The sequence below is a fragment of the Embiotoca jacksoni genome, unplaced genomic scaffold (assembly GCF_022577435.1).
Source record: "Embiotoca jacksoni isolate LCO1_2020_lvr unplaced genomic scaffold, fEmbJac1.0.p SCAF_6, whole genome shotgun sequence".
In the NCBI taxonomy this organism is placed as follows: Eukaryota; Metazoa; Chordata; class Actinopteri; family Embiotocidae; genus Embiotoca; species Embiotoca jacksoni.
The window spans coordinates 9,839,526-9,865,846 of record NW_027185414.1 but is presented as its reverse complement, the minus strand read 5'-3'; the positions used below and the strand labels follow the sequence as shown (position 1 = coordinate 9,865,846).

At 38.9% G+C, this 26,321-nt stretch overlaps 1 protein-coding gene across 2 annotated transcripts; it reads left to right on the top strand.

Annotated features, from left to right (window-relative positions):
* Positions 1 to 1,547: 1,547 nt before the first annotated feature.
* Positions 1,548 to 20,168, top strand: LOC138213031 (AN1-type zinc finger protein 3-like). 2 transcript variants are annotated; one of them, XM_069173841.1, is made up of 7 exons: positions 1,809 to 1,900; positions 7,559 to 7,634; positions 9,049 to 9,089; positions 9,760 to 9,948; positions 11,509 to 11,574; positions 13,560 to 13,775; positions 18,008 to 20,168. In XM_069173841.1, the coding sequence occupies exons 3-7, from the start codon at positions 9,062 to 9,064 to the stop codon at positions 18,160 to 18,162; spliced, it is 654 nt and encodes a 217-aa protein (XP_069029942.1). In that variant the 5' UTR covers positions 1,809 to 1,900; positions 7,559 to 7,634; positions 9,049 to 9,061; the 3' UTR covers positions 18,163 to 20,168. The 2 variants fall into 2 exon arrangements, with proteins under 2 accessions (XP_069029941.1, XP_069029942.1); XM_069173840.1 differs by lacking the exon at positions 7,559 to 7,634 and having other exon boundaries at positions 1,548 to 1,900.
* The last annotated feature ends 6,153 nt before the right edge of the window (positions 20,169 to 26,321 follow it).

Genomic DNA, 26,321 nt, shown 5'->3' with positions numbered 1-26,321 from the left:
CTGTTTAATAAATGTAGTTTATCTGATAAAAAAAACCCGTCAGTTTTAAAGCCATCAGAGATACACAAATCCTTGTTAATCTTCAAAGCTCATGTGTTCGAGTTAGATGCCAGACAAACATGCCTGCATGAGGCAATAGTTGAGAAATATAGACGCAGTTCATATTTTAAGTTTCAAAGTGGAGTAAATTATGATGAATGACAGTGTTATATGTAGAGAGCCTGAATTGCAAATAAAATAATAAGACAGTTATTGTTTTCTCCTTGCCTTATAACAAACAAACAGAAAAAAACTGTCTCAAGTTGTGTTCATTCTAATGTACCATCAGCATAATCGACAACGACATGCACATATGATGCATTTAACAAAACACAGCTTTTATAAAAAGTTATTATGGACATATTTGGGTCAAAATGTTTCCAGTGTGAAAAACCTACTGGATGTTGTATGCTTATGTTTACCTTGTTAACATTTGCATCAGTCTCAAATTATCTATTCTAAGCAATTTAAGGTGAAAAAAGGCATTTAAAAAAAAAAAATCACTTGCAAATGTAGTCTTTCAAGAAAGCCTGCAGTTTTGTCAAATATCGTTTGAACATGAAAATATTCTGGATCAGACTCAGTGCATGTATTTCAGCTTAGAATAAATTACATGTCCATTACTGTGCTTTTTTTTATGTCCGAGTGTTCAATAGGCTATGTCACAAAACCCTGAAAGTGAAACTTCTAAAAGGAACTCTATTTTGCCTGACCAGTGGGTCTACAATGTTGTGTTAAGACTGTACAATAACTCACCTCTGGCAAAATCCATCACACAACAATAACACCGTTGTCTGTTTTTTCTTGTTTGTTTAAATATATATACTTTGCACTATTGTTTAGTTAGTTTTAATTTAATTATTCTATTTTATTTTATTCTATTTATTGTATATACTGTGCATTTTTATATTTAATATTTTTTTACTGTTATTTTATTGCTTTCCTGTATCTATAAATGCTGCTATAGCGAAAAAAGTTCCCCTTGGAGATTAATAAAGTAACTATGTATCTATCTATCTATTTCTTTTCTGGTAAAATTTCAGGCAAGGAGTTTAATTACATCTTTGTAGCTACATTTCTGAGATGAATACTGTTAATTTAGAATTTGTTTTTAGGAACAACGTATCGAATATCAATTTTAGTATGGGCACAAAACAACCAAAATAATTGTGGAAAGTGGTGAAAATACTGGCTAAATCTATCCTTTTCTGCTGTACATGCAGGCTAAAGACACTGCCCACTGTCAGTGCTCAGGGCTGTCTAATTGTAGGAAGGTAGTTTTTTTATGGATCGTACCATAATAACTCAATCACACCTCAAAATCAAACCTTTAAAACGAGTAATTTACGGAGACCTAATGGTATTTTAGTATACGCAGTGTTTACAGTTAATATATCTGTATTTATAGTCACTTTCTATCGAAAAACACAAGTCTAACTTTTGTCTTTCCAGTTCCCTACACCCCCCTCCTCTCTACGAGTGGTTCGCTCCTCACTCCAGCTGATCGGCCCAGGATCCCCGGTGGCTCTGTGTCCGTCGTCGGCTTTGACGGATCCAGCGTCTCGACATCGACTTAAAACTGCTAAAAATCTTACGGAGCCAGTGGCCGCTCGTGTCGGCAAGTCGTTCGCCTTACACCGAAACTCAGACGGACAAATCTGCTCAGGGTATCGGCCGCATACTTGTCAAAAGCCGAGGGGATCTAAACGCAAACAGGAGGCCCTCACTCCATCCACGGATTCACCTGCTACGCGGAGAGCCTGACACAGGAGACCGACATGGGGGACACGGGGAGCGAGGGCAGCAAGCCTCCGAGTAACGTTAACGTTATCCCCCCGCGCTGCCCCTGTGGTTTCTGGGGGTAAGCCGAACGACCTGTCAAATGTCTTGCTTTCAAATGCTTTCTTTTCCCTGACAAACAGCTAGCGGAGTCGATAGCCACGAGCATTAGCAGCTCAAACAGGGATGAGCCGCTTTTCTCGTCAGATCCCCCTCCCCATTGTTTTGTAGCACGAGCTGCTGGCTAACACCAGCTGGCCTCGGTAACCTTATCCTGCAAAGTGAGGAAACAAGAGTTGGGAGTGAATAAGCCCAAGGGTGACGTGACAGGTGTGACAAGCGCCGACAAACTCGATAGTTAAACGGACTAAGTTCACACATTAAACAGTCGGTGAGAGATATCACACTCTACGGCCATTAAACCAGAAACTGAACAAGTACCCTGAGCATGTGTGTGCATATGGCCACAAACTGGGCACACATTGACACAGTATGGTTATTTTTACACAGGTATTCAAAGGCATATATATATATATATATATAACTATACTATTGAGACTATACAATATAAATGTATAACAAAAGTGAGATAAACTTACATTTTGTTAAAAATATAAGTGCAACACTTTTGTTTTTGCTCCCATTTTTCACAAGTTGAGGTAAAAGATTAGAAGATAAAAATGTATTTTATGCGCACAAATTTAAAAGAAAATGTATCTGGTGTGAACATCATATGCCTCAAAATAAGGGTGAGATATATATATATATATTTTAGGATTTACAATTGTTTTAAAGGATTTTGTTATAGTCTTCAGTTTTGAGCTCAGTTGTAAAACTTTACAGACGATATGGCACCCAACCAGGCCAGTGATGGCTGTGCTTTCACGCTTATCGTTATAAGCTACAAGAGCCGCCTTTGTACACTAAACTCCTCAATTCACAATATGTATATATCTTAGGAAATGATGTATTTGTAGGTGACAGCTTGCCTGCTGAGTGGTTCGACAAGAATGGAGGTGACGGAAGACATACACCATTGCAATGCCAGCCACCAGATCTCCCCAGAGATGTTATTTCAACGAACATAAGCGAGGTCCTGACTGCTTTTCTCATGAGTTAGTGATGATCCACCTGATCAGAGTTTCCCGGGGTTCCAAATATCTTGAGTTTGCACCCAAAATCATGGCAACCCTGTCATTTGATGACTTCACCTGAACCCTTCACCTTTTGCTACAGTACCAAAATAAGCACCAATATTTCCACTTTTTTTTTTCCCATTAAATATTTTTCATATTCACAACAGAACAGTGTACCACTGTGAGAATTTGCCCCTATTTTGCAACGCTTTTGAGCAATTTCTGGGTTTCTCGTTTGTTACAGCAATGACATGGACACTTATAACACTGGTTTAAATGTCTTCCATATTTATCCTGAATCCAGATATATTTTCTGAATTTTTCTATCACCCATAGTTATTTGGTCATAGTGTACTCAAATGGAGATGAACAAGCATTTCTAAATAAAGTGGTGTCCCACTATGTTGACAGACTATTGCTGGACACTAAAACATGCTCCTGAATCCAAATTTAGGCAAAAACAATACAGTTGTACATTTTAGATGTCATTTTATATATATTTTAAGTAACAATAGCCATTTTTATGAGTAAGTAATGTATACTGAGCCACTTAAAAACTATACCTGACAGAAAAATTCTAAAAATAGATTAAAATTCAGCATAAAAAGTACCAAAAAGTCCACCTGTCGTAGTTTGAATTAAAAATGTTTTGCCCAAAGTTATTTCATTTTATTTCTGTATTGAATATCAGAGCTGATTTATTTTGAATAGAGCCCGGCCTATACTGTACTTTTTAATCCGATATTAGGAAGTAAAAAAATTCTGATATTGCTGAATCAGCTGATGTTCTTTACATATATTATGTATGTAACATATATTTAAGCACATTTTTTGCAATCATTTGTCACATGTGGCTATCAAATACTTTGCAAAGTTGTGACAAAATGTAATAAAAGCAGATTTTTTTTTTTACAGTTAATTGCCCAAAATGATGTTAGTGTGCTGAAACGGTGAACTTCACCTGGAATTATATAGTTATAATATAAATAACTATGAAAAAAAACAAAAATAGAACAATTTCTAATTTACCCTTCTCATTTGGCTTTAAGATTTTTCTGGAAAAACGCTTTCATGTCAGCCACCGTATATACATACCGATATATCTGAGGTAAGATAGGCTAAGTCAGGCTCTAATTTTAATTCAATTAATCATAACCTTTGTCAGATGCAGGATTGGCTTCAAAACAAGCCTGCCCACATCACAATATGCACCTCTCTTTCATCATGAGAGACATGTACAGTGAAACGTTTTTACAGTCTTTTTGGGCTTAGTGTGTCAACACAACATTCTGTAACATGATATTTCTTCAGTCTTAACTCCAGCTGGTTCACCTATGTTGTAAAGGCAGGTAGACCCCATAGCTGCAAAAACAAGACAGTAGACAACTTTGTAAAACTGGACTAATTAGAAGAGCGTTGGTAGACGGACCATCTCTAGCAGAGGAACTGCTGTTCTAGCCAATGACGATGCGTCCTTCAGAGAACATGAAGGCCAAGCTGAACTGGAACTTGCCTTAAGGTGATAGTATGCCCTCTCAGAGAGTGAGGTTCTTCTGTATGGGCTTTGTTTTAGAAGTATGTGATCCCTCAGAAGGACGATTATGATATGTCAGGGGGGATGCTATAAAAAAAATAAAGTAAAAAAAAGGAATTGGTAAGAGACACCCACAACTTTTTTTCCCTCAATGTTGCAGTCTTGAAGTAAAAGTACTATTAGAACCCTCTGGTCCTGCCACCGACACACAGCTTGTTCAGTTCGTAATGCTGCGAATGCAAGTGCTTTCATCAGTGGGCCACAGGTTGAAACCACAATTGTGTTACTGCTTTCATGATACATGAAGACTGAACAGACATTTATTCAAGTGAAAATCTTTCATGTTTGACTTGTACATGCCTCTTTCCACCTCATACTTTTTTGCAGAGGTGCAGTCAGGTGCACCATGTATGACTGTGACTGGTGCTTTATAAGCTATAATTACATGTGACATTTTAGCAAGAGATGTCAAATTCATCATTGTACACTTCCATCTGTAATGTTCCCCTGGGAGCAGCAGGCTCGATTCTCTCAGTGTTCTTTGAGAGGAGAGGCAAAGAAACAAGGGGAAAGAAAAAGAGTCTCCATTTTTGTTGACTTTTTCTCATTTTGGTATTAGAGAGTTGTCTCTGAGCCTGGAGAGTGAGATGTTTAGATTTTGATTTATATTCAGACTAATTTGTCAGAACAGCTCTCACTGCAGCTTTTAGAATTTACCACAATAAAGCGAGGATATTGAATGCCATGTTTAGGTTACCTGATTCGGGGAAATAAATACGAGACTTGGTTGCATATCAAAGCAACCTGCCATAGATGGCTTTAGTAATCCCAAACAATATTTGTGTACTTTTTATCTTTTTCACATACGGTAAATCTATCTGTTGGTACAGTAGCTTAATTTTTTTTATCATGCCTCAACAGATGTGAGCCTAGTTATTTACAATCTGCTTGTGCAAGTTTTACGCTATCATTTGTGTTGAAATATTTTTCCAGGTTGTTTCTTGATGTCGATTATATGTGTATGTCTGTTAGTTTTGTGCATGTGTCTGTGTAACTCCTTGTCAAACTTGACAAGTTCAGCTGGAGTGGGACTTGTATCGTGTAGCAAGTTGAACATAGTCATGTTTCTCTGTTATGTCCCAACACTGTTTGCTAAAAAAAAACATTCTAAATTCACAGCTGCTGTTTGTTGCTCCTGTACTATATTTGTTGTAGACCACTGCTTCAATGACATTTATTTTCAGGCTCAAATATGTTTTTATCTTAATTTTAATTTACAGTGCCGGTTATAGAAGTACTATTCTGGTACGTGGCAGCAGTATGTATTGTGAAAAACAAGGTATTCTTGAAATTCAATTGAGAAAGAGATTGTGTATAGAATTATTAGACTGGTGGAGCTGTTTTTTTTTTTTTGGCAAAAAAGGTAATTTAATCCACTTTGCCATCAAGCAGTCCTTTTTAGTGATGTGCAGTATAACATTGCTGGTAATGGCCTGGTACATTTAGAGATAGCTTTTACTGTATGGTATGCATGAATAAGAAGTTGATTTCTAAAAATCCAGACTACTGCACTACCAGCCTAAGGTAATGATTTCATATCAGCACAAAAGATATATAATACTGAAAAATGATGAGCGTTGCTGTTGCCAAGGCTATGGAGAATTGCTGGATTAGTTAAGTAATTGCTTAATCAATTAGTTTATTAATTATTTCTATCTTGCAATTCATAACAAAAACATGTTAGATCAATAGAAGCATTGAATGCATGAGCAGCAGACAATGCATCGTACAAGCAAAGTGCTTAAGAAATTAAAAGATAGTCTACTTTAGGTCATAGTTATTACAGTTTGAGAAAACGTACTTCTACAGCTGTTTCGTTTTTCTCTCTGCAAAGGACACAAAGCAGAGCACGTTATGTTGTTCCACACCATAATGGGCTGATATAAAATACAATGATGTACCAAAAACCCCATGACGGAGCATCAAAGTGAACTTGCTGTTTAACTTGCTTAACTCAGATCCATCTGTTTGTCTATGTTCCAGGTGACTGCTCAGCTGTATAAGCTGTGAGGATAAGGCTAAGTTGCCTTTTATGAAATGTCAGAAGCTGGTTGTTATAAAACTGTTCAGATCAGTGTTATTTCCAGGCATTTGTCTTTGCATGTCAGAAAACATTTAAAAAACCTGCACATTTTTGGAACTTAAGCAACATATTTAAATTCCTTTAGGTAATGTAAAAGTTAGGATGTCCTTTATTTTCAGTGCATTTGTAAGTATTGTTTTATTTAAAAATGGACTGTCTTGGTGTTTGACAATGCGTTGCCTATTGAGTTTTTGGTGGATGAACAAGCTTGATCAGCCTTTACAGTTTATATTGAAGCCAAAGATGTGTTTCCAGAGCAAATGTAGAACTGCAGGGAATTATCTGTCTTACATAAAACTCAGTTTAGTCCTTCTCTATCTCTGTTTTTTTTTTAATTTTATTTTATTTATTTATTTATTTTTTTTATCTCCAATAACCCCAGATATACCATCGTCTTATCATTAATTCAGCCCCACTTGGGGGTGACAATGTCTTTCAATACTTTCTATTAACTGACTTCTGTCTGTATTTATGTCATATTTGAAATTTTACTGCTTACGCCATTTGTATTTAATAGACCCTCATTCCTTCAAAACCATCACCCATCCAATCCCTCGCTGCTTTGTGTCACTCAAAGTGAATTACCAAGGCGACGGAGCCCATCTTCCTGTCTGTTCCAATCAGATAGTCTCATTAGTAACAGCAGTGGGCCAACTATGAAACAGACAGGTTGTATGCACTCCGTTCAGACTTCACTCAGCCTAACAACCATGGACTCATGTCTTTCCTGCATAGTTTTTCTTGCCCTTCCTCATCTGTTTTATATCCTTAATGAATCTGTGCTTTGATTACCTCTGATTTTTAAGGCTGATAACAGGATGTGACTTGTTGTTTACCCGGCATTGGTTTCCTCCCTGCCTACGTCTCCTGATGAGGTTTCTCCCCTGTCCTAACTTTTTGCTTCCTCCTTTCTCTTTTATACCCAAGACGACACAGCACCCAGACTGACAGACAGCCCTCAGGTTGACTGCAGCTGACCCTACATTTAGAAATGAGGACAAAGGTGTGCAACGAAGCGCCCAAAATAAATAGTATGTGACTGATAGCAGCGACCGTCACGCTCAATGCACAGACAGTACGGACGAGAGCTGGAGAGGAAATGAGAGGAGCCCTCTCAGAGGAAAGCCAGAGCCATCTGTTGTAAAAGTGCTGTGCTACTGAAATCCGCAAGGCTTCAGTGATCAACGCCATAACAATAGCTGTTTCATATCAAAGGTCTTCATCTGTGATCAGGAAGGGAAAAGTATGTTTAGGAAACAGTACGCGATTTCCATCGAAATCCACAAATGACTCAGCTAACGAAGCTTTTGTAGTTGGTAAACAGGACAAGTTAATGAGGGTTTTCATTTTAACCATTTGTTGCTCACCTTCATCAGACCAGTTGAGTGGTTGTCATGTCAGCTGTTGCCATCACACGGCCTGGGAGCCTTTACATTTTCAGTGGAAATTAACAGTTTGCAAAATTGAGCTACCGTGTTTCACCATACTGATACTTTCAACCCCACTGCCACAGAGTCAAGGATTCAGTTAATGTACAGACAGCTGACCATTGACTTAACCATTACCTATGATTTAACAATGATAAAATATATTAACTATTACAGATAACTATACAATAGTAGAAAAAAAAAAACCATGCAACTCCACCGTAATATTGACTTATCAAGTTGTTTTGGTAAACTTCTTTATTTTACATGCTAGCGCACATCCCCACAATCAATTAGGAGATGCATGTGCATGGGCACCAGATAAGTCCCATATATACTGTATACTTTTAGCTCTAGTTTGGTCAACAAGGTCCCGATAAAAATAACTGGGTCCTTAGCTATTAGCTGATGCTCGCTTTGTTTTCACCAGCCAACAGTTGATATGTGTCGTTGCTTAAAAGTTACATTTACAGCACAGTCAGTACGTGTGAGCTTGTTTGCTGGGCATGGGCTGATGAGACTAATTACTTTATGATTATTTAGTGTCTAAAAAGATGATACTCGGATGATGATATACATTTATTGCATATAAAACCAGTTTTTAATTCCTAATCGAAGTTGTGTTGTGTTGCAAGAAAGAAGCTATAAACAGAAGTCACACCTCAAACTTATTCAGCCCTTGATTTAGTGTGCCACATAAGCCTTGACAGCCTCATACTGTTAGTATAGCAGCCCTGGATTCTGTAAATAATTTAAAACTAGCCCGGATCACCCTCCTTATCTTGAATTTTTCTCTGCCGGGAACCTAAATGAAAAATAAAGTCTCAGCCTGTGACTGGAGGTCATGGAAACATGTTGTTACTCCTGCTGTGTGGATACCCACCAGCAAAAGGCACTTGAATTTTCTTGCATCCTTCTCTGCATTTTTTTTTTTTAACTCTTACAAAAGGTACTTAAATAACTCACTCGTATTCCTTCTCTTTTCCCCAGATCGAGCAAAACTATGAATCTCTGCTCAAAATGTTTTGCGGGTAAGTTGTTGTTCTGCATTTCAAACAGCATTTTACTACTTTCTTAAATTTAACCTGTATATCTCGCCTGTATCCAAAAAGTATTTGCCTGAAAACCATGAGGCATTTACTATTATATTGTCTTTTTTTTCACCAATAAGCTGAGCCACTTTTCCTTCTTAATTCAAGAATAGAAACTTTTAAAGTGTGGAACTTTTTCCTTTGCTACAAAACTCACCAACATTTTCTGTCTCCTGCACAATCTTCACCACTTGCATACAAATCTCACTTAATCCCATTTAGCATCTGGCTCAAGGTGGTCGATTCCGCTCTTCTCTTTGCTGAAGTTTTGGAGTTATTCAGTGTAATGTTCATTGTGTGTATTGGGCCAACATGAGGGTTTGTCCTGTGCAGTCCAGAAGCAAGTTACACCAGAATATTTTGTCCCGTCTCGCTCAGACTATAATCACATCCTCTGATAAAATCAGTGCCAGGAATATGAGGAGAAAGCTTTGCCCATTTACATTAAAATTTGATCAAAGCTGTGTTGGTGTACCGCGACTTCATCCAAGGATGCACTTCTCTGCCACACTTTTTTGGCTTGCGGCCCAAAAGTTAACAGCCACTGCATACCCCAGAGATGATAGATGCATTGAAACATGAGTGTTTCACCATGTCCCTTTTTTCACAGACATCCAGAAGAAACAGCCAAATGATGATTGTGCCCCGAAGGCCTCTGCGAGCTCCAGCAGCAGTCAAGCAGACATCTTCTGTAATGAAACAAACAGCAGCATTAGTCAGTCCCTGACGTCGACGCCTAATGCATCAGAAGACACTTTGCCCGGAGAGACGGGAGTGACATCTGTACCTGTTCAGGACGGTAAGACAGCAGTTAATCAGTGGGCTTGTTGTTTGGACCTCTGTACAGTGGAGCATGAAGCCTGTGTAATGGGGTCTGCTTGGTTTTGATGGCTTTCCCTACTTGTTGAAGTAATGTACGCTGACTAAGCTGCAAATTTAGAAGTGTGTTTAAATGCACAAACTCTTAATTTTTGTGGTCAAAACCAGTGTGTAGTATAGCTTCTTGTGGAGGACATCTTTGTCTAGAAGACTGCCACTATTTTCTGCCAGCTGAGGCAGCAGTAACAGCAGCTGCAGTGCCCCTGCCCAGGCTATATTTGTCCTCATGGCACAGATAGAGAGAATGATAGGAAAGGGTATCTATTCAAAACTGAAGGTTTTAAGAGGACACCTACAATTGCCAAGGCATCTGTCATAGCTATACAGTGACAAGGTTATTTGTGGAGGCCAATTCACTACAGGACAATAAAGTGGCTACCAAATGGAAGTGCAGAACATAAAGAAAATAAAGAAAAAGAGCTTGATATCACATAATATTTCAGATTTTTATAATTAAAAAGTACCTCTCCGATCTGGCTTGCAATTCAGTCACAAACTGACAAATTCATTCAGTAACGGCTGCTTGTGATGTACCTCAAACTTCCAACTTAACACATGTCTTATTACTAAATTAATTCCCATAAGAAAGATGAGACTGATATGGAAACATTATGTTAAAGTTACATGTTTTATTGCCAGTTGAAATGATTTAATGAGTCCCTGTAGCAGAAAGTCAGAATAATATTACTAAGAAGGAGTAAATGACACCATCTTAGTACCTGAGGAAATGTTTAATGTCCCCATTCTAGGAAATGTCAAGGCATTGTAGTGTATTTATTTTAAAAAGTGAAATGCAGACATTTGACTCTAGTATTACACATTTTTTTAACCAACTTTTTAAAACGGTATCTGGAACAGGTGGATCATTTAACACGTCTTTGGTACAACCGTAACTTTTCTTCCCACCCACAGCCAGCCATTTCTTGGCTGCACACAAGCACACTGCGCTCTCTCTCCTTCACCGATATCTGTCATAGTTACTGGTGGGAAAGGAAAAAAAGCTCACAGCATAATAAAGGATTTCTCACATCCTAGTCACGGTCTTTTCATCCTGTGGAAAACGGTACCAGAGTATCCGGGCAACCACCAGCAGATTCTCCCACAGCTTTTGTCCTCAGGCTCTTATGATCATAAACTCCGGGCCTTTCAGTGTAACCTCACACATGATTCACTCTGTCAGTCATTTCCAGTTTCTAATTTTTTTTACACAGCTGAGTGGCTTCTATATTATACGTTTCTGTAGTGCGTGGGAGTTTCTGGATGAGCGTGGTTTTGTGTGTGTCTGCATGCATTTAGGACTTCTAATACACTTTTCAATTGTATTCTTTAGTTTTAGATTATTTATTGTTGAATTATTCGTTTGTCTGCTGAGAGAAATTACTAATGCCCTTATGTCTTCTCTTTTTCCATTGTCCTTTCTCATCTCTGCTGTCTTTCTTTTTTTGTTGCTTTCCTTTTGCTCACTACGTCTTTCTTCCAGGAGTATCCAGCACAGACGCAGTCTTGGGTTCACTCTCCACTCCCACAAAACGTTCGTTTGAGTCAGGTATGCTCTACAACTGCAATATTCATAATTGTGGTTTAGCACTGTGATCTTGTCATGTCCACTTAAGGAGCTTAGGACCAAGTAGCATTGACAACGCTGGATTGATCCAAAATGCCGAGGTTAATTGTTCTTCCAGGAGAAACAGCAGTGGGAAGGATATTGGGGATGCAACAGAGCGTGCAAATGTAAAAGCCGATCATGCAGTAACCAGAGTGAATGAAGACTATGAATATACAGTGTATGTAGTCGTTACACAGAATGTTAAACTGCGATAGACATCTAAAATTGCAAAGGTCAGACAGGAAGAAAGCATTTTAGCTCAGTGGTTAACATCATCGCATCACAGCAGGGAGTTCCTGCAGTTGATTGTGTAGACTAAAATTAACTTGAATTATCAAAGAGGAAACAGCCCACAGTGACACTTTCTGGCAGAGTTGAAATGTGTGTACGTGTGGAGCTGGTTCAGGCCACAGCAGTATATGCAGCATCGATTTAAAATAAGCTGAACGAGGTCTATAAAAAAACCCACTGCAGACTCTCTCTTCATTGTGCTTTCCCCCTTAAGTGACACAACATGCTGCACTCACACACACATGCACACTCGCACATGACTTAAGGCAACTGCGAAGTGGGCAAGGCTCAGTAACGGTGTGTGAACATGTTGATCCCTTGTCTCGTGCGGTGGGATCATGCGAGTAGCACGCCATAACACACACGCACACACAGCATCATTTAAACCTTCTGCTGTTGGCTGAGTTGATGTTTTACTTTTTACGGTCTCTCTGAATGAGGTGTCTATTTTAGTTTAAAGCCTGGATACACTGGATTTACTAAGTCTGTTTTACAACCTATTACACATTAAAGTTATATTCAGTTTTCTAACAATCAGTTTCCATTACAAACACAACAAATGTCTTTGTCTTGTTTTCGAAAAAAATAAAAAATAAAACAACCTACAAGTCATTGACTCACTTAAATTTGCATTTTCAGACCATCTGCATTGGCTGCAGAGATGTCCTAGGACAACAAACGGCAGGCCAGATAGGAAGCCATTTTCTCACTACATACAAAAGCACATGTAGAGACACGCATACACACAAATAAAGCGATCGATGGGGCAGCTAGGGGGCGATCTGACTTCTCAGCTTGGCCTAGTTCTCAGAGATTTATTGAGCGCTGATCTGCATTTCGGCCGGGCCAGGGAAAAAGTCTCCAGGATTGATGAGAAAAGCTGAGTTGAAGTTCCAGCCGACCAGCGGCAGCTCACTCCATGCTCCTACTGTCTCGGATGCGGGGCGACATGTAATCTAATGCAGGAGAACTATTAATCTCTTTTTTTATTTGACACAAAGAAGAGATTTTGTCTCAGTGTGTTATCATCTGCTCTCTCCCAGTTGCAGACTGCAGTGAATCAGAGAATTTGTATTGTTGGAAATCTGAAGCTTTCTCCTGAAATTCTAGTCGAAGCTGCCGTCCTGGACACACGGGAGATGAATGCTTTTTGGATTATTATGTGCATAGGGCAGAAATAAAAGGTTTAGAAGAGTTTTGACTTCAATTTAATCGGTAGATGGATTATTTGGAACTATTTCAGAAGGTGGATTTACCTTCACACGCATCTGTGCAACAGAGAAGTGATTCATTTAAAGGTGCAACTGTTCACCTAATTTTCATTAAATTACCTTTTTTGAATGTTAAACAGCATCGTGTTTTAACTCCAGTAGAAAAAGAATAAAGATGCAAAAAAAAACAAAAACGTGACTTAATTTTCTGAGATTTGGCTCAATGTTGCTCCAGACTTTCAGTACCTCAGTGCATTAATGATATTTCCAGAAACTCCCGCCGTATGTTTTATTACTTGCTTGTACAAAAAAAAAATACGAATTTGAAAAATTATTTCTGGAGTTTCAGTTTTGAAGCAAATTGATTGCAATTAATAGTCTTTTCCTCTGATGTTTGTGTACATTTGCTTTTTTTGTCTCCAGCCTCAGAGTCAGAAAGTGATGTTTCACCCGAGAAGCGAGCAAGAGTGGGCGAGGCCCCGGAGGGTGAGGAGTCTTCATCGTCGTCGTCATCTTTGTCTGCATCATCACCGTCATCCTCGTCTCGCGGCGGCTCTAAACAGCGGAGCCGCAAGCGTTGCCATCGCTGCCAAACCAAACTGGAGCTCGTACAGCAAGAGCTGGGTTCCTGTCGCTGCGGTACGATTATACTTCCCTCTCTATATACATATATATCTATATATCTATACAGTGAACCCTCGTTTTTCGCGGGGGTTACGTTCCAAATAGAAACCGTGATAGGCGAAATCCGTGAAGTAGTAACCTTTATTTTTTTTACAATTATTATACAATGAAATACTCCATAATACATTGAAACCAAAGAACAAAACCTTTTTACAGGCCCAAGCATTTGTTTAACAAATAAAAGTACTGTATAAATGTTTTTTTTACAAATAACTACTGTACTGTAAAATAATAATTTTAATCATCAATACGAACTGAAGGCTTCAGATTGCTGAGATCAGCACCGCCCCACTGCGACCCGAGTCATTGGATTAGAACGGGAGAAAATGAAAAATGATTATGAAAAAAAATACAAAGTACAGTAGGACAAATAGTGACTCACGTGTATTTCACTGCTCTTCTGACTGAGCCGCTGCATCCTGACTCCGCTCTGTAGCGTTTTTTTAGAATTTGCAAACTTAAATTTGGCAAGCTGTTTTATGTACGTGTACATATTAAACCGCAACGTTATTGACAAACGGGTAGAGAAGAAGCGGAGAGACTGTTTAGCCAATCAGAATGCAGAACACAATGCACGATGCAAATCCGTGAAGCAGCGAGACCGTGAAAGGTGAACCGCGTTATAGCGAGGGTTCACTGTATATATATAGAGATATAGATATCTATATATATATATCTCTATATAGAGATATATATATATATCTCTATATATATAGATCGCTGTATGTATGACCCATGAAGAGACATGCTTACATGCATGAACAGGCCCAGTCACACATCAAAGCATCCAGTATTTTATGCATGTATAGTGGTAGTGGTAGCTTTTATTAAGAGCCTCACTTGTACACGTGAGGTAAAAAAAATGACTGCAGTGATTAATATTGGCCTCTTAAATATCTAATTTAATTTTGTTTAACTTGGTCTCAGTTTTGTTAATTTTGCATCTAGTGCAGAGAAATGCCTCTATTACCTGGGCATGTGTTTGTGTGTTGACGGAAATGTCGATGACCGGAGTGCTTTTGCTAGCCTTGGGGGACCATTACACAAACCCTGAATGTTTCACATTGCACATAAAACATAAGCCAATTACCGCAAACACTAATGCAGTTTAAACCAATACTTGGCTTGCTAATCAACTTGTTTGCATACAAATTAAAGTACTTAAAAAGTCACAGCTCCTCACTGCTCAAAGAGCAATCTGCTTAAACCAACGCAATAATTTCTAAATTGGAAATTGACTTGCCTTTTTTCCACCAGGCGCTGCTTAATGCACGGGCCATCCATCCTTAATAGTCTAATGCTTACTATGAAAACATGCTTTCTTCAGACGGAAAGGGGAAATGGTGGCAATTATACTGATTTCTGTCGATTGCTGTGATTGCAGATTACTTTGCTAATGGTTCGCCCCAATATTCCACAGTGCAAGCCAAGAAAGTCTGATAATGAGTTGAAAGCATGAATGCTTTTTAGATTGTAAATGGGGAAGAAAAGATAGCTCCAGCAGAGAATCTGATCCAATGTTGTCACACCCAGCAGGCTTCTGCTGTCACAGTGCCTCTAATATTCATCTTGCTAAGTGTTGGTATGACAGAGTAAAAGTAATGGAATTAAATAGCTCATTAAGTCATATCTCCTGATGTGGAGACCCAGCAAAATGTATTTACCATTGTCATTCACCCTCCAAGCAATAGTTCAAGAATTTCTTATTTTAAATCACAGCTATAACATTGATGCAGTAACATAGTTTAAGTTTGTGTAACAAATGTACCTGTATGGCTGTAATTTTTGTTTGTCTCAAATCAGAAGGATCGACCAGCCAAAACGACCAGGCGTGTACTACTACAAGGCCAAAATTAACATTCAGTGTTTTCAATGAGTTTGTGAGAAAGACTTAGGTTTGCATTTGGTAAAGGGTTTTGGAGCCCTTCCCCCCCCAAATTGTTTTTTTTTTTTTTTTTTAGCGTTTTTAAATTTGACATCATTTTGACCATTATTATTGCCACATCATTGGAAAATGTATCCAAAAATTCAAGAAAGCTAGAGCAGATAATATACAACACCCAAAAAGCTAAAGAAGTCTACTGGGGAACAACAACAGTATGAGATTTGGTAAAAGTCATTTCAATTGTTTTGATGCTCTTCACAATGGTTTTCCAGACATTCGGGTTAGGTGCTGCACCGAAGCATTATGATGATCGGGAAAACCCTGATATCATTGTCGGCTTGCTGCCCTTTTCCCAAAATGTCAAAATAATCCCTTCGGCACGTAAAAATCTCACAATCTGTTTGCCCTTACTGGCATGCTGCATGTTGTGCAGCAGCAGGGATGGTAAAAAACATTCACTGTAAATAATTAGCCTATTAATTATTGTCCTCACTACAATAACTCCCGCTGCCAAAGCTTGACGTAGAGATCGGTCGGGTTCAGGTCAGGAAGCATGTGGCCAAGCCAACGCAGCCATCTCTGCCTTGTGAGGACAGAAGCAGGAGTTAACTGGTCCCGGCTCGGAGGATGTCATTATCAGAACAAGACATATTTCCAGGCGCGAGGGGTGTGTTCATATAACTGCATTTAAATGTTTAAAGGTTTTCCTTGTAGCGTGTGTCTGTGCACTTTTCAGCTTTTCGTCATGCTTTTTTAATTTCTAGCTTTAGGTAGAATAAATATTTAAGACGGCTTGGATTTTATACAATGAAATCTCTCACAACTCCAAACTTTCAGTATACGCATGGATTTCATTATGGTCGTGATTTTTTTTTTCTTTTTTTTTCTTTTTTCCCTCAAATCCCTAAATTTCTTCCCAGTTCATTAGTGTTCTAAAAAAGCTCAACTCACCATTAAGTCACAAAATGTCAGCCGCGAGCTGGATAGAAAATTGTTGATTTCTGGGGAAACGTTACGTCCAATTTTATGCAACTGTGCCTTCCAACTCCATTCGTGTGTGCTGTAATCATATAGGTTTTAATTGCACGGCAACCAAATGTCAAACCGGGCTTTTAATCACCCCTTATTAAACAGCAGCAGTGTTATTAGTGTGTATTAATGAATGAATTTAAGATGATGAGAGCTAACGAGCTTCTCCGAGCTTAACGAGACTCTTACAGTGGCAGGGCCTTTTGTTAAAAGTGCTACAGAAGAGACGGAGTCAATGAGAGATGAGGGTTCTCTGCTGAAAGCAGTCAAAAGAGGAAACTATCAAACAGAATGTCTTCTCTAGCACAAAGGCCTATTTACAAAGGCATGGCTGCAGGCACTATGTATTATCTGCCCTTGGCCCTTGGCCATTTAGAAAGTTTGCTTCCCGGGATGTTTATCAACCTTAATTGACATCTTAAAGATATCGCCCCTTGTAATATCTCTCGTATGTTCATGGCTGTAACGTAGTCCTTTGCCCTAAAGGGGAAGTTGTGTTTCACTTAGGTGTGTTTTACGTGTTCTACATCTTGTTACACCGCCACACTGGCAACATATTTTGTTTTGTCCGTCCTTTGCATTCTCAGGAACACGATATCGCAGGGACGCCGAGAGGGAATTTCTTCAAATTTGGCACAAAGGTTCATTCGAACAATACACTGATTAGAATTTGGTGGTCAAAGGCCACTGTGGTCACACAACACATGTTTGTGGCTGGAACTCAAGAATTCATTCATTAACTACGACAACATTTCACCCAGGTGTCTTGACAGGATAAAATGATGAAGTGGTGACATTTTATATCCAGAAGGATAACTTCACTGTGACATCATAATGTTCTGCAGAAACACTTTTTTTTTTTGGCCATTAGTTAAGGTCTGAACTCAGAACGGACCAGTGGTCACAAAAACGTGTGTAACTTCAGCGCTGACGTTGATCAAGCGACGTAACTGGGAATACTTAGTCACGAAAGTTATAGCTTCCCCCTGCTCCGTGCACGTCACGGTACTGCGCTGCTTTTGTGCGCAACAGCAGAGGTCTCAGAACTTTTTTGATTGCCTCTCGTATGCTGCACGAGTCTGAAAAGATGTGAACGTAAAATGCAACTGCAGTGGCCGGCAGACACGTGCAGCATCGAGGCTGTCATTTTAGTTGTCTTTCTTAATAACTGCAGCGGTTTCAATTACAACTGTAATACTTGTGCACTCAGTGAACACGGCGAATCAACCCCTCTCTTGTCTCTTCCACCCATAATCTCCCACCCATCCTCCAGGTTATGTCTTCTGTATGCTCCATCGGCTTCCAGAACAGCACGAGTGTCTGTTCGACCACCTGGGTCGTGGGCGTCAGGAGGCCGTCCTCAAGATGGTTAAGCTCGACCGCAAGGTGGGCCGCTCATGCCAGCGCATCGGGGAGGAGTGCTCCTGAGCAGCCGTTTGCCTGGAAGAATCTCCGTATTCAGACGGTGTCTCAGCACTTAACAGGGTTATGATTCTCCTCTTCTCATTTTTTTTTGGGTTTTTCAAGAATTTTTCAGATTTTTTTTTTTTTGGGGGATACAAATCTCCACTGTTTTCTTTTAAATTATGCTAGCTCTTTTTAAATTCCACTATTACCCACATCCTGGTTATTTCCCTCGCTTCTGTTAGCTTAATCATATCCCTGCTGCTAAGATGCCTTTTGGAAAAAAAAAAAAAAAAAAAAAAAAAAAAAAAAAAAAACAGGACAATAAAGAGCAAAGGAAATATATATGGTTTCTTTACCTTTTTGCAAGCTCTTGACCACACAAGAATGAATGGAGTAAGAATGAAAAAAGTGACGGAGAAGAAATGCAAGGCTTTATACAAATTTTTGTCTTGGAAGCCAGACTATATTCTTTACCTCAGAGAAGAAAATGAGGATGATGAGGAGAGCGTGGAGAAAGAAACTTACACCTACACTTTGGCTTTGGCGCTGTTTATAGACTGTGCTCTTTACCTCAAAATCAGACCAGAGCTGCTTTGTACTCTGCGCCAAGCAAGGACTTTGTGAAGAAAATGAGCGAGCCAGCCTCAGATTAAGTCAGTGTCTTACCCCCGGCCGTCCACCACCTATAATCCCAAACCTTTACGAACCCAAGCACCTGTTAGTCATCCACCTCAGGACACTAAAACTCAATCTTCCCTCCGCGTCCCACCAACTTGCATCCTTCTCTTTTGCTCTACAGGACACCATTTACTTCTTTGTTGTTAAGATAGTTGTGAAGCTCTTTCTGCCACCGTGGACGATAAAGCTGTGGTATTCAGAACTTGCAGTGTGTGCCGGACTCAGACACGCACATCGGTGGTGGGAACAGTGAACTGGTTGTCCTTGGATTACGCACAGACCCGTCTTCAATGTTGGGATGTCACTGATGAAGACTTAATTTGTTAAGGATTTTTCTCTGTCTTCCTCTTCTTTCTTTTTTTTTGTCTGTCTTTATCTTCTTATTCCTTACAAACCCTCCACTTAAGGACATTTCCTCTTCACACACACAGTCAACTTCAGTACGTGTGTGAGTCGTGTGCGCCGGATGTGTACAAACTTTACAGGACACGAGGGTAGGGGCGTGCTTTTGATTTTCTGACTGGACCTGGAATGTCTGCATTGTTACACATTACTATGCTTTTGCAAATACACATAGTCTGACTCTTATTTTATATGCTCAACTGTTGTTTCACGTTGAGCACAAATATTGAACTCAAACATTGCTGTTCACGTCGAGTTTGGACCGAAGCTGCAAGAGCAAACTCTGAGGTTCTTTTTTGGGATTGTGATGGCTATTCAGGTCTCTCATAATGTATTAGGCCTTCATTTGCAGTTATCCGCCTTTTTTAAGGACTTTTTTAGTGCCAGCTTTAAAGCAAGGCTTCATGTCTTTGATTTTCACTCCTACCAATTCTCTAATATCCCCTACTTCATGTGTTGATTTCTAGCTAGCATGATGAGATTACATGCATCCTCCTTCCTCTCTCCTTTCACTTTGGTTTTCTCATTTTCCCCTGTATTGATTGCTATTTTTTCCCTTATTTCACCGAGAGGGTGTCTCCGTCTCTTCCTCCCTCTTTCTTGTTTTCTGTACAGATGAGGGAATAGATCTGGGGTTACCGGAGTGCTGAAAATTCAAATCAGCAAATAATTACCTTCCAACTGTTTTCCTGGCGGACTGTGGAAGGAATGAACAGAAAATGCATAATGAATGAATATTGTGTATCTTAAAGAAAACCTTATTTAACCTCTTTTGCGTTTCAGACTTACTTACACTAAAGTGTAGAGCTGCATTTTTGGTTATAATGTGGTTATAAGATGGGATGGTGAATGTGGAAAATTCTATATGTTGTTTGTTTATTTTGCTTTGCGTTCTGCTTCCCCTTTCCAACTTTCAACTGAGAAAGAATAAACTGGATTAGACAAAATCTAAACATCTCTGGTGTACTTACTGACACAATGGACAGAAAGACGGATTGTTTTGTAGAGTTTACGGTTGCATTTCTTTGTTTTTCTTCTGTTTGGGTTGGACTTATTCCTCACACACTGCAAGAGAACATTTGGGATGAATGCACTGTATATAAATATACTTGGCATTAAATGTATTCTTAATGAATGCACATGTGAGGTGAGGTAAGTTATCTCAAAATCTTGTCGGCTCTCTTGTACGTCCTACCATCCTGCCAATTTTGCATAGTGATGTAAACGTCTGTTTACTGCTCAGACGGATGCTATAAAGCTACTCTCATTTACTTAGCAAATCTGTTTGAATGTGTGCGTGTGTGTGTGTGTGTGTGTGTGTGTGTGTGTGTGTGTGTGTGTGTGCTGGTGTGTGTGTGTGTGTGCTGGTGTGTACATGCGTGCTTGCTAACGGAGAATTTTAACTAAAGAGGCGTCTGATGGCTGCGATGAGTCTTGTGGGTTGGCTGCACTAATTAATGTTGTGGAAAAAAGAAAACATGTGTAGCCGCGATCAAAAGACATCTTCAAATGTAGAAGTAGGTCCGCTGCCAGCCAGCCTGTGTAATCTCTCACCCTCTTCTTCACCCGAATTGAGCAAGAAGTATGGATGTTAGCACCTAAATTTGAAATAGTTGAGAAGTTTCTGCTCTGTCAAGGTGGTACAACTTCAAACAACCCGGCTAGATAACGGACGGTGTTTAGATCTCTTGAAGCTTCGCCTGTGTGTAAAATGATCCTTTTACGTTATCAATCGGTTCCTTCAGTTTCTCAGCTGTGTCGGACCCCACATTGGGTCATCAGACATGCAGACAATATTGCAGGTGATCTCCCAGGCTCATATTTTTTAGATGTATTGTTTTTCTTTACTTTATTGATCTTGAAATATATGATCTCTGAATGATCCAATCAGGGCTCCCTCTAGGTTTATATATGTATGTAAGCATGCCATATGCTGACATACAGTGCATGACAAATCCTGAGATCCTTAATATTGGGTATTAGATTTTCTTGGCTCTGTCTCCTATTTATTTCTAATGAGAGGTACATGCAGTATGTTGCTGCTTTTCATCCTCTTGAATTTGACTTAAATCCATTGTTTTTATTTCTAATCTTTTAAGTCCCCCTCAGGCTTTTTAAAACCCCTTCTTTGTTTTTGGTTGTCAGTGTCTATACTCTTTGTGTTTCATGTTGTCTTGATTATAGCCTGACACCCAGGATTAAGACCGGTGCCAGGCTTGAGTGACAACAGCGAGCATGAGATCTGTATTTGCTGGAGGCTCCCTATAGTGTTACAGAGGGATTTGGAGGATAAGATGTTGTGGCCAGTGGTAAGTAATCTCCTTACAGCTCAACAAACAAGGAAGCGTGCCATTCTCTCCGCCTTGATTGGCCACCGTCAGTTATGTACACCCTCCTTGTATTGAATATTGCTTTGTGAAAGACGTTGTTCCTCTCTCTGTGCCTTCATGACTCACCTGTAATCTCTCTCACCATTTTGTACTGCTCAAGTGGGGAAAGCGGTGACGTGTTAGTTTCCACCTTCAAAAAGCGGGCCAGGTTGAGTCAGAGGTTAGAGAAAGAAATCATCTCCGATTTATAGTAAATGCAATAGAAGGTAACACCAAAGGATCACTTTCACTGCCTGATGCATCATAAGCTGTTTTCCAGGCAGAACTGGTCTTATCTAACATAATGGAATAAAGTCACTTATTAGTCTTATTAAATTTGATGAGCACTCGGTGTGAAAGCATGTCTGTAATTCCATCCGATGCATTACTTCCTTTTAAGCATAGAGGATGTTCCTTTCTCATTTGTTATGCAAATAAATGACTCAAACGTGGACAACTGTTATCAGATTTAATTAATGCAGCAAATGTACTTTATACATATTTTTCGATAAGGACCGTAATCCTTCAGGTTTGTAAGATATGAGCTTAGTCATAAATGTATACTGTACAACTAAAAGGTTGTGTCTTAGTTCAATTTCACTTGATTTGTTGAAGATGCCTGCATATTATTCCACATTGGGAAAATCTTGTCGATAGACATTACAGCTACAGCGAAGCATCTATAAAGGAAATGAAGAACAAAGTTATGAGGCAATGTTTAAGAAATTCCTGCCAAAATGAAATCAAATAATGTGTAATGTAACCATCTTCAAAAGATCGTTTGTATCAAAGATGGTTTGGGGTTTGACAAAACCTGTCAAACTTGTCTTTATCATTGCCGTTAATGTCTTTGTAACACTGAATTATGCATAATGTTAAACGAGTCCCTTATAGTGATGATCTCAAACAGAATCATCAACGCTGCAGCTCCCCAAAGCCTTCAAGCTCATTGTTTTTGTCTTCAGGTCTGCTTCTTTGCAGTTTTACTCTTACGCTTTCATCAGTGTTGTTTCCAGGAGCAGCTGTATTTAACAAAAAGGCTCTCACAAACCCACTATACATTACCTGCTCAGCACCAGAAGTTGACAAAATTAGTAACTACCTGCTCAACATAGCAGATCATGTACCTGTTAAAGTGCCAGAAACTCCTTAAGAGATGGTGGAGGCTAAATCAGACCTAAAGGAAGAGGGAAAATGAACGCAAATTCATCAGGCATCCATAAAGACACCTGCAGATGAGTGCTATTGTTGCTTAGTATGATGGATGTGTTAACGCATTCACTTTACCAGATAAAAGATGATATGACGAACATAAAGTGTGGTTATATACTTCCAAAACAGTGGCTTCGTGAAACTTGTCCGAGCACGTTAATGTTAATGCACGTTACCTCAACTACAAACTAGTCTCTGTTAAAGAAATATTAAATTAGTTATATCATTGATCTCTTTCAGAGGCACCTTCATGCATTCTGCATATGTTATCTATAGTAAGTTATTGGTATTCATAATGGATTGATGTGAATTGTTTAATATTCTTTGGGTGTAACTCTATACCCAGAGACACATAAGTTATAATCCCCTCTCATACTATAGCTAATGACTCCAGCACCATTCATTACCATCCCAACCATCTTCAACCACCACAAATTGACACCATGCTGCGGGAGCCTCAAACAGGCGTGCTGCTGACATTTGCTCAGGTTTAAAAGGAAATTAGCAGCAATGGTGGAAGAGTCAATCCCAGTATAGCCATTACTGTCTGTTGGACATATCTTTTTTTCCAATGTGACCTTTAAGGAAGAAGCTGACTGCACACTTCTCTTTAGTTACAGTCTGACTTTAACAGTTCAAGAGTGAAAGGATGAGACTTTAATGAAGAATTACTGATGAATTTGGAGGTCTGTATGACAATGAAAGGCTGTAATGGATGACAAGCAAGAGAAGGTTTCATATTTCAAACTGATCTACATCATAAATCATGGTCATACTGAATCATAAATCAAAGGCCCCTCAATGAGCTCAATCTCACAACGCTATATTTATCTTTAAAACTGCCTGAAATCACGTTTTTCAAACAGATTAGTTGCTAAAGAAATGTGTAGCCTACTACCACTAAGTCTGTGAAGAGGTTGTATAAAGCCTTTACAGCTTCAGAGAGACCTGTGTGCAATATGATAAACTGTTTCTAGTCACGTGGCTGAAGAATACGAGTTTGAAGGCTATATTAGTAACGAGCATTGACACTTCAAATATTTGACTGCACTTCTGGGGCAGTGTTGTATCATGGGTAATCGAATTTTGACATGCAATAAGAGATTCACATTCAGACAACTTTATTGATCCTAATAAGTGCAATTTATTTGCAGCTTACCCAGTCCATTTACACAACTCACAGACAAGTAGTATAGTCATATGGCAGAGGCAACAGATCAACATATCAACATTCAAAGGTCGATACAAGGAAAGGAGCAGCAGTATTTAATAAGAATACGTTATAATAACTTATCGGTATGGATTAAAATAAGAGTGATGCAGAAACGGAAAATTGGCAACTCATATGCCACCTCTGGTTGATGCTCATTTGCATTGGTTAGCTGATGTTGACAAATATTTTCCATTAGCAGGTGCCGTTTGACACGTGTAGGCCACTCTGAGCTGGCAATCAGACTGTTACATTATTATGCAAATGTAATGTCAGTGACGCAATTGTACGATATGTTCCGAAGTAAATATATATTTCATTTCTATCTTTATTGTCAATGTCACGCAAGCAAATTAGTTTAAAATAATTTTAAAAAAGCTTGTATTTTTACATACTGTTCAAACTTTTAATTGTAATTTATTTCAATCTCTTCCAATGCAGGAAATCTTGTATTAGAGCTACCGTCAAATCAATAACAGAGGGCTAGAGCCAAATATATTAATTTATGAAACAGTAATTGGTAATCAGTACGTGCTGGATCAGAGGTTGCTGAAAAACAACATGGGACATGAATATTAAAACCTCATTAGCATTCCTGGTAAATACAAAATAATACATATTCCTGATACATATTAGATCTATATGATCTAATATGTGATTGTGTTCCAGTTCAAATAATACAGTATGTTTGGCTAAGATGCCATTAGCCCTCAGAAGATGCCATTAGCCCTCAGTTATTGATTAGAAAGAACAACCAACCAAACCAGCCTCTTAAAACCTTAAGTTCTTGAAGACTTTGCAGAAAACTCTCGAGCCTTCAGGTTTTTCGTTGTTGCATATTTTGCTGTTCTGGCATATTGTCATATTGATTTCACATTACTACTACGAGGTCAACAGCATTTTATCACGTTTTAATTTCATGCACCAACTAACCATCATCACCTTGAGCATTTTTTGAGGGTGAATGAATTTATGTATTTCAGCACCCATTCTTCATGAATGTTTTCACTCCACAACCAGGTCGCAGCAAAAGATGCCATCTAATTTACCCCCAAACAGCACATATTTTTTGTCTTTTCTTTTTTTTTAGCTTGTTTGTAACCCCCCCCCCTCTTCTGTTTCTGTCCCTCTCTTGCCCTGTCCATTCACCTCTTCTTGTCTTTTTCACCTTTGCTCTGACCATCCCCTCTCAGCTGCCCCCTGTTTCTTACTCATTGGTGTACGGTTCTGCTCCACTTCTCAGTGTGTTTCCGAGATGCATAAGTTAAAAAGTTTGAATTCAGTCTGGACTGAAGAAGCAGCTTTGACATTTGCAACACTAAAAACAGAAACGTGTTCTGCCAACTTTAAAGGAACAAAATGTTATTGTTTTTTTTTTTTTTAATGGTAAAATACACTTGATTAGAAGATTAATACACTGAATACTACATGTGCTAAAGTGTTTTTTTTCATTGCCTATTATTAAATTAAAGTGGCACTCCATTACTTTACTCATTTAATTCATTTTACTCCATCTTACGAGTCCTTCTCTTTGAAAATAACTGTAATATCTTCCGGACTGACCTTTTTAAAATGTGAAAAAAATAAGAAAAACTAAACAAAACTGTTTTGAACCTGTAAACTGCTTTTTTTTTTTTTTTTGCTGGCGCAAGAGAAAAAAAAACCTGAATCACCAAGGTCACAGACACGTCATAAAAAGAACAAGAAGTTCTGTAATCCAATAGTTGATGAGATACGTAAATCTAGACTAGAGTGACTGACTGCAATGGCAAGCACGCAGCACCAGTAATCTGTTGGCATTGAGACTCAGTGGTGAACACAAATCTCAGATCACAGGTTCAAAAACATGGTGGGGCAAGACTCTGTTCTTATTCTAAGAAATCTTGTCAAGTGAAAATGACTCACTACTTATATCAAAAATGTTTTCACTCATATTTGATGAAGAGTTTTTGCATTGAAGTAAACTCTGAAATGTTATTACTTCATAAGAACATCAGGTTGCTCTCTGGAACTGTGATCGATCAATAATGTGAGTATGGAAAGTCATGCTCTGGTTTGGGTGGAGTACAGCTGGTTCTGCATCTACTTTGCTGTGAGGCTCTGACAGGCAAGATACAACCATCACGCTGTTTGTTGATGTCCACATTCACAACCTTGAGAGAGCATGACAGACATTCAAAGTGGTAGAGTGGCAGTGCATGCAGAGCCACAGCCTCATTAGAAGAACATCACCGACTGACTGGGAATACTGGCTCTGCACGTCCCACAGACCCTGTAGTCTTGGACGTCTCCAAAATAACATCCGAAAA

Bases quoted from the DNA above. Each gene is read 5' to 3' on its own strand.
- LOC138213031 (XM_069173840.1), top strand. From the start codon at position 1,818: ATGGGGGACACGGGGAGCGAGGGCAGCAAGCCTCCGAGTAACGTTAAC. The intron at 9,090-9,759 runs GTAAGTTGTTGT...CTTTTTTCACAG, and splicing joins CTGCTCAAAATGTTTTGCGG to ACATCCAGAAGAAACAGCCA. The intron at 13,776-18,007 runs GTACGATTATAC...CCCATCCTCCAG, and splicing joins GCTGGGTTCCTGTCGCTGCG to GTTATGTCTTCTGTATGCTC.